At 36.6% G+C, this 14,014-nt stretch overlaps 1 protein-coding gene across 3 annotated transcripts in view; it reads right to left on the bottom strand.

The window, feature by feature from the left end:
• The window catches only part of RAP1A (RAP1A, member of RAS oncogene family), an 88,039-nt gene that overhangs the window by 20,069 nt on the left and 53,956 nt on the right, over positions 1-14,014 (bottom strand). For all 3 annotated transcript variants that reach the window (XM_087720137.1, XM_087720135.1, XM_087720134.1), the window contains 2 exons: positions 5,804-5,887; positions 244-312 (listed from right to left, as the gene is read on the bottom strand). In XM_087720137.1, the coding sequence (XP_087576263.1) occupies positions 244-312; positions 5,804-5,860 (126 nt within the window). In that variant the 5' untranslated portion in view covers positions 5,861-5,887. The remainder of the gene's footprint in view (positions 1-243; positions 313-5,803; positions 5,888-14,014) is intronic.

Genomic DNA, 14,014 nt, shown 5'->3' with positions numbered 1-14,014 from the left:
TTTATCATTTTATAGAAAAAAGAAATCTAATTATAGGTATAGTTTATAGTTATAGCATAGTATAATATATAGTACAAGTATAGTACTATAAAGAACCAATGATCTACAGTCAGAATCTGTATTGCAGGGAACTATTGATCATTGTAAGTTAATTTTATCTCAGTTAAGGCATGAAATGTATAAGTTCATTGATTAAAATAAAGGGTATGATTTGACATAACATTTGAAAAACTGGTATTTTACCTTTCTGTAAGAGTCTTCTATTGTGGGGTCATATTTTTCAACAAAAATTCCCTGAACAAACTGCACAGTCTAGAAAATAAGGAAAGGGGAAACATATCCTCAGTTAGTTGCCTGAAGCCAAAAACCTACAACAGACTATTCAAGTAATAATACAGTTTTAAGTTTGGTTATTTGAATCTCATTTCCATGCTCCAAGGTCTAGAAGAATATATATTTATATATTTCATGAGTTCAACAAAACATATGAATGGGTTTACTTTTCCAAGCATGTATGACACTAGTCCAGTTATAAAGTTTAACTAGTCTGTTTTCAAGTAAGAAATTATGGCAACCAGCTTGAATTCCTTTAGCGTATGTTAAACTCCTCCCATACTGGTTCCTAAACTATTCCAATACTGATCAATCAGACTATTTTCTCTTAATTCAAAAGCCTTCATGGACTGGTCGGGAATGATTACAGTTGATATCCAAGGTTATCTTGTGACTTGCTCATGGATTAATTCTGTAGAGCATTTCCATGTTTCTATATAAGTGCAATATCCCCCCCTTCTCTCTCACACACACACCGACTGAAATAGCTCTAGTAATAAAGGACACATATTCTGAATGCACCTCATAGGAATAAAATATATGCTGACAGAGAAATATGGTTTAATATAGATGTACTGTCATTCTAACTAAGTGCCCATGTATTCTTTCTCCCTTTTACCTTGACCTTCCTCCATTGTGGATGCTCTAATTTATTAATCAGGTACTTTGTTACACGTAAAGCATAGAGTGTAAACTAAGCCAGGGTTAGGGTTAGGAAATTCAATGTATGTATGTATGTATGTATGTATAAACACAATATATGTGTGTGTATTATGCACATACACACAAACACACACACACACAAATAGATACACTTATTAGATGATATATTAAAGATGTGATGTTTCAGAATCAAGGCATATGTTGACAATCATAGCTCACAGATAAGTGGGCATGAAATAATAAACCTGAAGTAAGGCCAAAAGGTTATATATATATATATATATATATATATATATATATATATATATATATATATATATATATATATATATATATATATATATATATATATATATATATATATATATATATATATATATATATATATATATATATATATATTGAACCAGCACAAATATAACACAATATGTATATGTATATGTATATGTATATGTATATGTATATGTATATGTATATGTATATGTATATGTATATGTATATGTATATGTATATGTATATGTATATGTATATGTATGTGTTGTGATGGACTCTTGTGACAAGCTGATTGACAGATAATGGACGCAGTTAGCTTCCTCCCATAATTGGGGCATACCAAGGGTTGTGACACTAAATGTATGTATGTATGTATGTATGTATGTATGTATGTATGTATGTATGTTATCTTGTTGTTCTCTCATTCTTCTAGTCAAAAAAGATACTATAGGAAGCTAGATTCTGATAGTTGTGCATAAAGAAGTTCTAATTTAAATTAGAGTTCATTACTGAAGCAATATGTGCTTCTTATCCATAAATAAAAATGTAAACAATGAGAAATTTGGAATAAGGTTCCAATGGACTTAAGCTACCCTTTGTTATAATCTTCCTATTTTTCAGCAACTTTACTACTCTCTATGAGCTATATTATAAACACACCACCACCATTTTACATTCATTTAAGGCCAACCAACAGCTTTCAAAATAGGCCTCTCTCACTTTTGAACAAGCATTAACTCTAAAAATGAAATCCTTTGCTTTCCACAATTAAATGAAAATAATTCAAAAGCATAGGATTTGGGTGTTTCCCCTTTATATTGAGTGAGCTTTTTCTGCAGTGACTGAAAAATAATTACTACATCCTTAAATAAAAAGTTGCAAAATTTCTCTTGAGAACAAGGAATAGAAGTACTATTGCTCCTAATAAATGGTTTCAGATTTGAAAGTCTAATTGCAGAAAACATCATTGTATTCAACAAACTGATGAATGCTTCAGAAAATTCTTAACAAGCAAGAAACCAATGTTATACTTTTCATGCTCATAGGTGCTTTCTTGCAATTGTGTTTAGGGAGGGTTGACAACGGACATACTAGCCAGTCTAGCTCAACCTACACTTTCTCCTATATATAAGGTCTCCCAATATATAATCAAAATGAACACCAGTTTAAGTTGTTTTTATGTAACTCATCCTAGTTTTTTTTTAACTTCAAAGGGGAAGATGACCCAAATAATTAGATTGAAGTACAGTGTGGACATAGGATAAATGATTCGAACATAGTTATTTATTGCCAAAGAAACACAGAATTATAGAAAATTCTCACTTGCCTAAGCCATTTGCAAAAGAGCCAGTGTTCTAAATACAGGAGTGCAGCTACTCTGTAAATACGTATGTTGTAATAGCTTTCCTTCAAATAGCAAAAGAAGAGTATGCATCAGTGTTATTTTAATTATTTAGAACATGCATTTTATTAATTATATCATATTTTTATATTTTTATCAAAGGCATAATTGCATAAGAGGAACGGTAAAGACTTGTGGTACTGTGGCTTAAATTTAGCCAATGGTAGAATATTTTTTGTAAGCAACTGCTTATTATTATTTACCACCATTAGCACATTTAGTGCTATGTTGAGTATAGGAAAACTAATCTCTTCCTGAAGGAGATTGTAATCTAAAATTTGAAGGGGAAACAAAAAGTAAGAGTTGCTATAGGAATAACTTATTTATTTCAGCAATACATGCCTTCATATGTAGGAATCTGGAGTAGGTTATGCAACTTTTAAATTGCACAGGTGGATACTGAATATTTTATGTATCCACTTAATTGTGAATATCCAATCCTGATTCAACTATTTGCTAATTAGTATCTTTGATGTACATTATTAAATGTTTTGGTGAAATCAAGATATATCAAGTCCACCAATTCAATCCTGCCTATCCATCCTGCTTGTCGTAATTATTGGACGACTACATATACTAAGTATGCTCTTCTCCAAGAAGATGCAATCAAAATAAAAGTGTAGTAGTTCCTCTTCTTTTTATTACCTTATTTCACTTAACAACTAAAAAATAAATCCTCAAGGATAATCTCAAGATCCAAAATGGAATATATGAGAGGAAGCAGTTCTCTAAGTGTGGATGTGTCTGGATGGAGTCAAAAGCTACTGGTAGATAGGGAACAATCACAGGTCAGTACGGTAACTGGCAGAAAAAAATTCTGGTTCAATTTATTTCTGGATTCTCTTTTGCTGTATCTTTAAATACTGTCTTCCTGATGAGTCTGCTTAAACATGTAAGAAACCTGAACTGAATTTACAACTTTACAAAATGTCAAGTAGATTTATTATAACATAAAACCAGATAAGTATTACCATTTGTGAAGCCAAAATACTAAATTTCACTTTTTTTATCCAAAATGTGGGACTATACTGAATATTGATCAAAACTACATAGACTAAGCTAAGTACATCAGAAGAATAGACTATGTTATCTTTATTTTCAACAGCCCTCTTCAATCAGAATATCCTCCCGATAACAACGTTGAACTCTCAGATGTCTTAGCAATGACTATGTGAATTGGAAAATTCTTCTTTTCAAATGTACACATCTGGAAGTACTCAGACCAAGAAAGTATAGCTCTCAGTATAGTGCCTAATAAAGTTGTGGGTTAATGATAGTAACTTTCTATCATCTTATCAGAATTAAATAAGCTAATGCTATTTCCTAATAGTGAAAAATAAAGCTTTTTTTCCCAGGGTCATCCAGCAAGGCCAGCTTCAACAATATTAACATTGACTTTGTCACCACTAAATAAAATATAATAAAAAGAGATCAATCAAGGAGGGACTTTTTTGAGTGCAAAGATGAAAAGAACAATAAAGAAGAATGCCAAGGAGAAACTAAAAAATCTATCTGGCCAAAGTATAAGATTTTAGTATAAAAATGTATTGCACATAAATTCCCTGTATTTTAAAAAGAGAATTCTGTGCTCAGTGATTGTTATTTCTAATAAAAAGAATCTTTAAAAGGCATTTTTCAAATACAACTTTTTTCAAAGTATAGTGGAAATACAAAAGTACTGAAAACACAAACACACAAAATCAAGAATCCATTTTAGTACTAGAAACAATTTTAGAAACTTCCAGACTAGTGAATAAATAGGATTTATATAATTAAACTCAGTCTTCTTAAATTAATGATTTCCATATGATTCAAATTGATTACATTTTAAAAATACCTATCTACTGTATAACACATCAATTTAAATTCACTTGCTTTGTGATCACAATCTTTTCGAGAAAAGGTTGTTTGGGAATCAGTTCTTTCTAATTTTATTACTTTAAAGGATAATGAGGACAACCACTAAAAAGAGATTTACCATTGCAGTTTTTAGTCTCATCTATTTCAGCATTACAAATCATTAGTCACAGAATGTTACAAAAACCTACACTATCTAATCCACTCCTTTTAGAAGGCCAACACCAAACATATTATTTTTTTTATTCAAGGCTACATATGTATATGATACTTAAAAGAGCAGTAAAGTAAACATGGAGGCATAGTAATTTAAGGCTTAGAATTTAAAGTAAGCATCAGTGTTTATCAGCATCTAAACTGTGGTATTTTAAGCTTCTAAAAATATTCAGCTGCATCAATTCAGTTTCAGTTAACTAAAAATACAATATGGGTTTTAACTATAAACTTTTCAAAACGCTCTTAAACCCTTTACAATGCTGGAGATTGGGACTTAATTATCTACCTTGCATTACATTAAAAATCAAAGGTAGTCCAAGAGATGCAATTAAGTGCTCAGAGAGCATCTAGCAGGGATCCAAAGCCTGACTGTTGCTTTCCAGTTATAACCTACTGTATTGTCCTTATTTCAAAGCGCAACATTTTGTGAAAAACACCTGTTTCATTCAAAATGCACACAGATGCCATTGGTCTAAATTAAGGGTGGCAAATTGTTTCTCTAGATTTGTTGCGATCACTTGTTTTATTGTATTTGGTTGCTGGTACTTCTTCCAAATTTTAATTAAAATATATTACAAAGTTTGGTACAAGGTTCATTTATCAAGAAAAAAGTGTAACAACTTCATATATGTTTAAAGATGTTTAATGTATTGAGATTACAAATATACGCACACACACAAACACACACACTGCTGAGTTTACATACATAATAATTTAGAAATTGGTTATTAGAAAAAGCTTTAAGGCGGCAATGTGTTTACTAAGCAAATATCAATTCCCAGGCATTCTAGATGATATAGAAGCTCACATGAAAATGGAAATCAGATAACCTTGATGTAAATATTCTAAGTTTTCTTGTTCAGTTCAATTCAGAATTTTGCCATATGAATATTAGAGAAGCAACTACTTAAGAAATATCTCTTTTCTGAATATTTTAAATTCAAACATCTTGACTATTGTATCAAGGGTCAAACTTGGAAGATTCCAAATACACTTTTTTTTTAAATCAAATTCTTGAAGAAGTGAGAAACTTTGCTTTTTACTGAGCATTAAACTTACCAAAGCAGACTTGCCTACACCACCTGAGCCAAGGACCACTAGCTTGTACTCACGCATGATGTGGTCTATTCAAATACTGAGAAGCTGTAAAAGAGAAATTAGTAATTAATAAAACAAAATTTTTCTATGCTGATACACTTCAGCATATTTTGCAAAGACTGCCAGTTTTTGAGATATATTTATTTGTTCAGTTATAAACAAGAAATATATAAGATTTTATAAGATATTTGAAAAGTCTTATAATTGACAGAAAGTATTGTTTCTACTTTTCACCCAAATCTTCTAAAATGCACAATAAAATTCATTTACAGTCTGTAATGACCAAGATATTTTGACTAATATGTTTACTTGTTGATTAGCCTTGAATGATGATTTATTTCAACTCCTTTCTGGATTCTAATTGCTTTTTTCTTTTCCTTTTCTTTCGATATATGTTGTTTTGGATAACCTTTGTCCCTTCCTTATGGAAAGCATGGCAATTTATTTTAATTTTGTTTTCAATAAAATAAAAACATATTCAAAAAGAAGTTTGTTTATGTAACTGTTATAGACTGAAAAACTGAAAAAACTCACTATATATTCAATGTTTCTCTCTATTTATTTTGAATAGTTTTGTTGCAAACTAAATTCTCTGAATCTTTATTCCAAACCATTGATTTTCACATAATGACAATGTTACACTAGTATTAAAAAACAGGAGAATCTAAGTGTCCAACCAGTTACATTTAAATGATGGAATGCCTGCCAGATTCTAGGAGCATGGAGTATGGAACTAAACAGCTAAACAAGATAGCTGAAATCAGTTCAAAAATATTCCTTAAGCTTATAAAGGAATAAATATGACAAAGAGATGCAAAGCAACTCTGCTTTAATAATACTAGGTATAAGTTGAGTGAGAGAGTCACTTTGATAGGCTTTCAAGATTCTGTTAGAATACTCTACCAGCAATAAAGATCTTTTTAAAAATTCAAGTGGTTCTTCTTTCCTGAGCTTATAGCACTTGACAGATTGTGAACATGCAGCTGTTTTATTACAGTTAAATAAGAGACAGTCGAAGTAATGGAAATAAAATGTACAAAACAAAGTAAGCCAACTCTGCCATCACTACTGAGTCCAACACTACTGAGTCCAACTTTCAACTATCTCTTTGCTTCCAGGCCCTAAAATTTAGATAGGATGATGTTAATGAAGAAATAGATTGTTTCAAAATAAAAAATAAAAAAGGGAGGGGAAAAACTGAGGAAGGTAGAAACAACAAGTAAAAGATCTGGTGACAGTAGGCCTAATCAGTAACTTAAGGCATGCATGCAATGAAAGGGCCACATCAGGATATAATATATCCCAGTGACGTGCGGTGAAGCTTCTGGCTGGTGAGGCAACCCCCCCCCCCCCGGCAGCAGGCTGGAGCGAGAGCCGCAGAGGCGAAAGGCGAAGAGGGGTGGGGGGAGTGTTCCAAGAGGCAAGAGGATCTGCTCCGCTTCTATCACCCCCCCCTGCTCCAGAGAAGCCGGCTGCGAGCGAGTCTCCACGAGCCCCGGTTCCGTCTCCCAGCAGTCCCAGGAGGAAACGGGCCAGCCCATTCTGCTCCCGCCGCTTTCTCCCAGAGCTCCGGCAGGCCTGCCGAGGAGGAGCCCGGACAAGGCTGGAGCGAGAGCCATCGAGGCAAAAGGCTGGCCACTTGGGGCTTGGAAGAGGGAGCGGAATGCTGTCCTCCACTGCCAGAAAGTCCGGGAAGGGAAGCAGGGCTGGCCCATTTCCTCCTGGGGCTGCTGTGAGACGGAACCAGGGCTGCAGAGACTTGCCCGGCTGGCTTCTCTGGAGCGGGCGGGAGGGGGGGCAATAGAGGCAGAGCGGATCCTCTTGCCGCTGCGGGCCTGGCTTGCGGAGTGCCAAAAGGGGAAGGGGCCTCTTGGAACACCCCCCACCCCTCTTCGCCGTTTCCTCCTGGGGCTGCTGGGAGATGGAACCAGGGCTGCAAACACCCCCCACCCCTCTTCGCCTCCGCGGTTCCTCCTCGCCCCCCACCTTCTCCATCCCCACCTCTGTGTCCGCCAGGCGTCTCGCGTTTATGCCTGCCATAAACGCGAGATGCCTGGCGGACACAGCGGGGGGGACGGAGGAGGCGGAGGGGGCGAGGTGGCAGCCGGTGAAGGAAGGGGAGAGGAGGAGGAGGAAAGGAAGAGGGGAGCAGGATGGGGGGGAGAGGGCTGCCCCTCTCTTCTCAAACAAACAAGGCTCCCCTCCCTGTGTCTGCTCCTTCCCTCTCTTCTCAAGCAAACTCTCCCTCAAATTAAGAGAGAGTTTGTTTGAGTGAAGTTAAGAAAGAAAGAAAGAAACACACACACACACACACACAATAAAAACAAATTACAATTACTTAAATTACAAATAAATTGAATTCCTCCCCCCTCTCTCTGACCCACATACCTTCCAGCTACGCCAAAATTCCAGATTCGGTCTAGCTAGGCTCCAGGGCCAGGCAGGCTAGGATAGTGGCTCCTAGAGCCACCACGTGCCCTCTGCAGGAAGAGGCCCGAGAACTATGGGCCTCATTTGCATATATATTTTTTTGCTTTTTAACCCTTGGTTAACCCTTAAAAGGCAAAAAAATCCTTATGCAAAGGAGGCCCCGAATTCTCTGGCCTCCTCCTACACTTAAACACTATATACACTCCAAATCACTGTGAGTTGAAGTCTGGTAGCAACTAGCTTGGCCTTAATTGTTTAAAAAAAAATATTTAAAATTCCTTCCTTTCCTGAGGAGACTGGTGAGGCCTTGCCTCCCCTGCCTCTAGTGAGTGTACGTCCCTGATATATCACACTGTCCATGAAGTTCACATCACTGATGATGTTGCCAGTTTAGCAAGTACCCAACTGTATATGGTTGACATTTTCAAAACCTACCTGGGCACCAGTTTCTATCTGAGTAAGAACCCTGAAAGACTGTTGGGTTAAAAAAAATCACAGGTGCATACAGCAAGATGGAGCTCCTTATAGATTTGAACAGACTTCAGATTAAAAGAGCAATATATATTTATAACTATGATAAAACAAATTATATATGTTTTACCCTAAAATTTCTATGCATTGATAGAGATATATTCTCTGTTATTTGAAATCAAATAGTTTGAATACAGCCCTGGCACATTAAAATTTTGTAGAAATCAGTAACACGGCTACATTGAATTCCAAGACATTAGCATTTTACTTTCAAATGCATTAATATTCACTTACATAATTTATGTTTCCACCTTCAGTTGCACAGAAGTATGTGCCATTGAGCAATAAAATTATAGTAGCGAGCTGCAAGCAACTAGGATTGCTTTCATATTCCCAACAGGGAGTGATTTAAGACATTTTTTTCCTCTGTACAAGGTCAGGCCTCACTTGCCACTGCCAACTGAGAAATCTTCTGTTCCTGAAAGCATTCTCTGTGCCTTTTTATGGAAATCTCTCTAGTTACTATGCTGTACCAGAAAACCTTTCATTCTCTTCAAGATTACTTGACAAATATGGAAAATGGCAAAACCTATGATAAACATTTTAAGTGTTTATATTATAAACAGCCTTCGTTGCCTCAACTGATCCCAGCCAAGTCATGACATCATTTACTAATGATCTCCTCAGCCCTCCCAAGTAAGGATTCAGAAACAGCAAAAGCCTCATCAGAGACACCATAATCCAACTTTGCTAAGAACAATAAACTCTAGATAAAATAAACTCGGATCAACTTAAAGACCTATATCTGTGATGGTGAACCTATGGCACATGTGCCCAAAGCGGCATTGCCCGTTCCTCTTCTGGGTTCCTGGCTGGCATGTGCTTGCGACAATCAGCTGGCCTTCATGTGTATGGCATTGCTGGTCTTGCGTTTCCTGGGGTGAGCATGAGCGCCAGCCAGCTGATTGTCACGGACACATGTGAGCCAATAACCAGAAGACTAGCTGGCCGGCATGCATGTGCGCACCAGAAACAGAAGTTCAGCTGGGCAGTTCTTCCAGGTTGCGGCCCAGATGAGGGTATATGCTCCCTTTTCGTCACTCTGTGTCAAAACCGTTCGTCATCACTGACCTATATAGTCTAGCATTCTATTCCCACAGTGTCCAGTAGGACTGTGCAAATCCTGTAAAGTGTTTTCTAGCATAGGGGATCTGAATACTACCCTTTGAAAGATTACAGCAGTTCTGTCTTTTTTCACATTCATGTTGCTACTTCATTGGCTTCTCCTGGCTGGCTGTGCATGAATCTGCATCAGCCACAGCATATTGCTGGGTGCAGACACAAAGCAAAATTGCTGTACATGCACACATGTGGAATCATCGAGGAACAGTAAGTCTTCTGAAGTTGACCAAACTAAGAAAGCAATGCTTATAGCTCTAAAACTACTTTTATTAGATCAGCTAGAACCGGTGTGCGTGTGTGTGAAACTGGATTTCTTCAAGGCTGCATAAGCATTGTAGTTCTCCTCTGCGGGCCAGCCTGGGGAAGGAAGCCAGGATGGATGCCTCCTGCAGCACCTTGGCAGCCAAAACGAGGCATGGGGGTGCCAAATGCACCCCCTTGCGCCCTGTTTTGGCGGGCAAAGTGTTGCAGAAGGCCGCCTAAGCTGAAAAGGGTGTGGGGGGCATGAGGCACCACAGGCTGGTCCTTTGCCATTTCCATCTTTAAGTATGCCGTGGATCTGGTTTGATGCCCCTGAGTCTGACACCCCTGAGCTACAGTGACAAAATCTTGCACTTTATCTGTTTGAATTAGGAACAAATGTGTCTGAGAATCTCAAACTAGTTTCTTGGAAAAAGTCCCATTTGTCTGATCTTTGCCTTAATAGCAACTCTTTTTGTTTTTCTTCAGGACATTTCCTATGCCCTCTCTAAAAACAACTTGCAAAACAGCTATCCATGCCTGAATAAAGGCAGCTGTTCTAATGAATTGAATTATGAAGAAAATGCTTCATAAGTGCAATGCAAAGCACCTCTTTCAAAGGAACTGCAAAGCCCTGGAGGCCAACAAGATAGAACGACAACAAAAATGACATGAGTGTCATTTCCTGTACCTGGGTTCCAGCAACTGATGAGAACCATCAGCACTGGAAGAATCAAGATACACACTTGGTTTTGCTTGAGTTGAGCTGAAGCCTATTCATCCCAGATTACCACAGCCTCCAAATACTAAGAACATGGATATAATCACTTGATCAGCTTAAGACAGAGCTAGGAGTCATTAATGTATTGATGAGGCCTGACAAAGGACTTCACCAGCAGTTTCATATTAATGTTAAATAGGAATGGAGAGAGAATACAACCTTGAGAAATGCCAGAGGAAAGGGGTTACAGACTAGATTTCCACACATGGGAAAAGTGAGCAAATTTAATACCATTATGTAACTGGTCAAAACTAATTTGTGGTAGCAGATTCTTTGAGTTGCACATAGAGGAATTGGCCAGAAAATACAATTCTTCAAATGTTTCACTGGTTTTTATATGTGTGTCATTTAGTTAGTGGGTCATAAAGAAGATAACAATTCTTTGCTTGTGCAGGCATCAAGTCAAACTGTTCTGCCTATTATTCTGCTGGCTGGCAGCTATGGAAAGAGCAGTGAAGTTCTGAACAATGACTACATTGGTTCTTCTTGAAAGAATGGTTTGCAAAAGAATCTTTTGAATAGCTGTCTGTCTAATGTGACATTGTGGTGTACCAGGACATTAGGAGGCCTATTCCTAGCCAGCAAAATAACTTGGGTGAAAGTGTGGCGTGCAATTATTAAAGGAATCTGATCTTGAATTAAGAAAAAAAGACAATGCCAAAGCAAATTGAAAAGTGTACAGTTATTAGGTATGATTTTTATTGCTTTGCAAGCCTGAAAAAAAATCTAGGAATAGAGTTTAAATTGAAGTTTTATTACTCTGAGCTATGCAACAAAACCTTTTTATGGAAATAAGAAGTGACAAACACTTAAAAAACACTTTCTTCCTAAAAGGCATTTCCAAATATAATATTTCTGACAGTTAATAATGGAATGAATTCAAATACAGAATTCAAACAAATTGTGTTTTTCATCAATCCTCCATGAACTCCACATTGGACAAAAAATTGTTTTTGAAACACTGAGAATTTTAACAGCTGGTGCTTATACAGGACAGGACAGAAGTCTCTTATCACAACTCTGCCTTAAAATATGGATCTTGTTAAAATATTTTAAATGTCAGCATGGATTTAAGTTGGACATTCAATATTGTGTCTTGGGCACCAAGCTGTTAAAGGCAGGATCAACTATAAAATCAGCAGTTGGGAGGTATGCTTTTTACACATAAACTATTTAACCATTTTGTGCTTGTAACTATTTTAACTCCTTATTTAGATTTTGTAAGCTGCCCAGAGTCTACTAGAGTGGGTGGTATAATCATTTAAAATAAAAGTAGTATTATAAAATCCCTTTTATTTAAGAGGGAATAGGAGTATAAAGCACAACGAAATACCAAGGTAGATCCTTCATATGATACTACATAAACTCTTCCCCAAAACATCTAAACTTTCCTTTGATCTGAGAGGCACCTTTTTATCAAAGACTTGCAGTTCTTGATTCGGGTTTCCCTACGAGTGGAATAATACCACCTGGTCTCATTTCCTCACAGCCACATTGGGAAGCTTAATTAGGTAATTGCTATAACGCTTTTGGCAGACATGACAAATGTAATTAGGAGAGCAGGTGTAAAATGATCAAGCTCCCCCTCCCCAATCCCAACAACATTTTAGCCGAAATGCCAGGAGCCTGCCGGAAGAATTTCACAGCATCAACTCACTTATTTTGGAAGACTTAAGTTCTCTATGCTTGGCTTTCTTTTCATTATTTCACTTTAAAGAGGAATGCAAAGGCTTTTGCATCCACCCAACCCTAGCAGAGCTAGTCAGATTAGTGAGAGTGCATCTAGGGAATGAACACACATTGCTTTGTCCTGCAAAGCCAGAACTCCCAACAACTTGTACCAAGTCTGATAGGAAAACAAAAACAAAAAGTGTCACTTTGCCTGTGGGATCTTAGATGGGATTATGAGGAGGCAATAAAACCCACTTCTTGCTTGCTTTGAACAGAGCACAGTTGGGATTTCCTTTCCTCAATAACATAATATACTTGAAAATAGCACATTTGGGAAAAGCCATGCTACACCTTATTATCTCTCATAAAGTTCCGAACAGTTCCCATAAAATCTGTATATATATATATATCTATCTAAACAGGAAATACTACAGTTATGTGAACAAAAGGTCAAAGGGCTTGGTAATTCAAAGGGAGAAAATAAATAAGCAAGAATAGCAAAACAACAAAGTGCCTTTTTTTGAAACTGAGACTAAAGCAATGGCACAAAACAGTCTAAATATCAGCTTTTTTGGAGACTTGAGCTACACTGCAACCAGTATATAGTTCGTAAGGTACAAATTATATATTGTGGTACAAACTTTTGTGAGAATAGAGCTCAGAAGAGTTCTTTGAATTCTGTTTGGGGAATATTTTTTGGGAAAAGCTGCTTCTTCACTCACATAATAGGCCTATTTTGTGCATTCTCTGCCATGTTGCCTGGAACAATGGGAGTTGTAGTCCAACACCAGAAAGAAAAGACTTTTGGGGGCAAAGATGTGTTCATGAACAGCCAAAACAATCCTTTATACAAAATTTTTTGAATCATTTTCTGATGAAACAACTGTATACTAAAATGTTTGCATTTTACATGTGAAAAGTAAACAAATAAAATGCCAAGGTTGGGTTTGCAATGTCCAAACCAAATATCCTAGCAAAATCTAGTCTATTGTGTGACATCTTGTTCTTAGGTCAATCTAACCTAAATGTCTGAATATCTGATTTAACATATAAAGCCACAAACTACATTACTTACTACTGTATTACAATAGAATAACAGAGTTGTAAAGGACCTTGGAGGTCTTGTAGTCCAACTCCCTGCTCAAGCAGGAGGCCCTAAGTTGCCTCACTCCCACTGAATTTTCCCCCCTCCTACGGTTACTCTATTTATTTAGGTTAGGAAATATCTCTGAAATGATGACCTAATGGGTCAGAGATTGTCTTTTATAAAATAAATTTTGATTGGAAGGTAGATGCCAGTTTCAATGTGTATATCAGTTTTAAACAGACTTATTTTGAATGAACTGTAAAACCCATAAAACAATGCTATTTCCAGCTCAAAAATCCTAATAAATAGA

The sequence above is a fragment of the Thamnophis sirtalis genome, unplaced genomic scaffold (genome assembly GCF_051295495.1).
Source record: "Thamnophis sirtalis isolate CommonGarterSnake01/CBP01778 unplaced genomic scaffold, rThaSir2_p1.2 scaffold_7, whole genome shotgun sequence".
NCBI classification, from domain to species: Eukaryota; Metazoa; Chordata; class Lepidosauria; order Squamata; family Natricidae; genus Thamnophis; species Thamnophis sirtalis.
The sequence above is the reverse complement of the archived record's forward strand: the minus strand, read 5'-3'. Positions and strand labels throughout refer to the sequence as shown.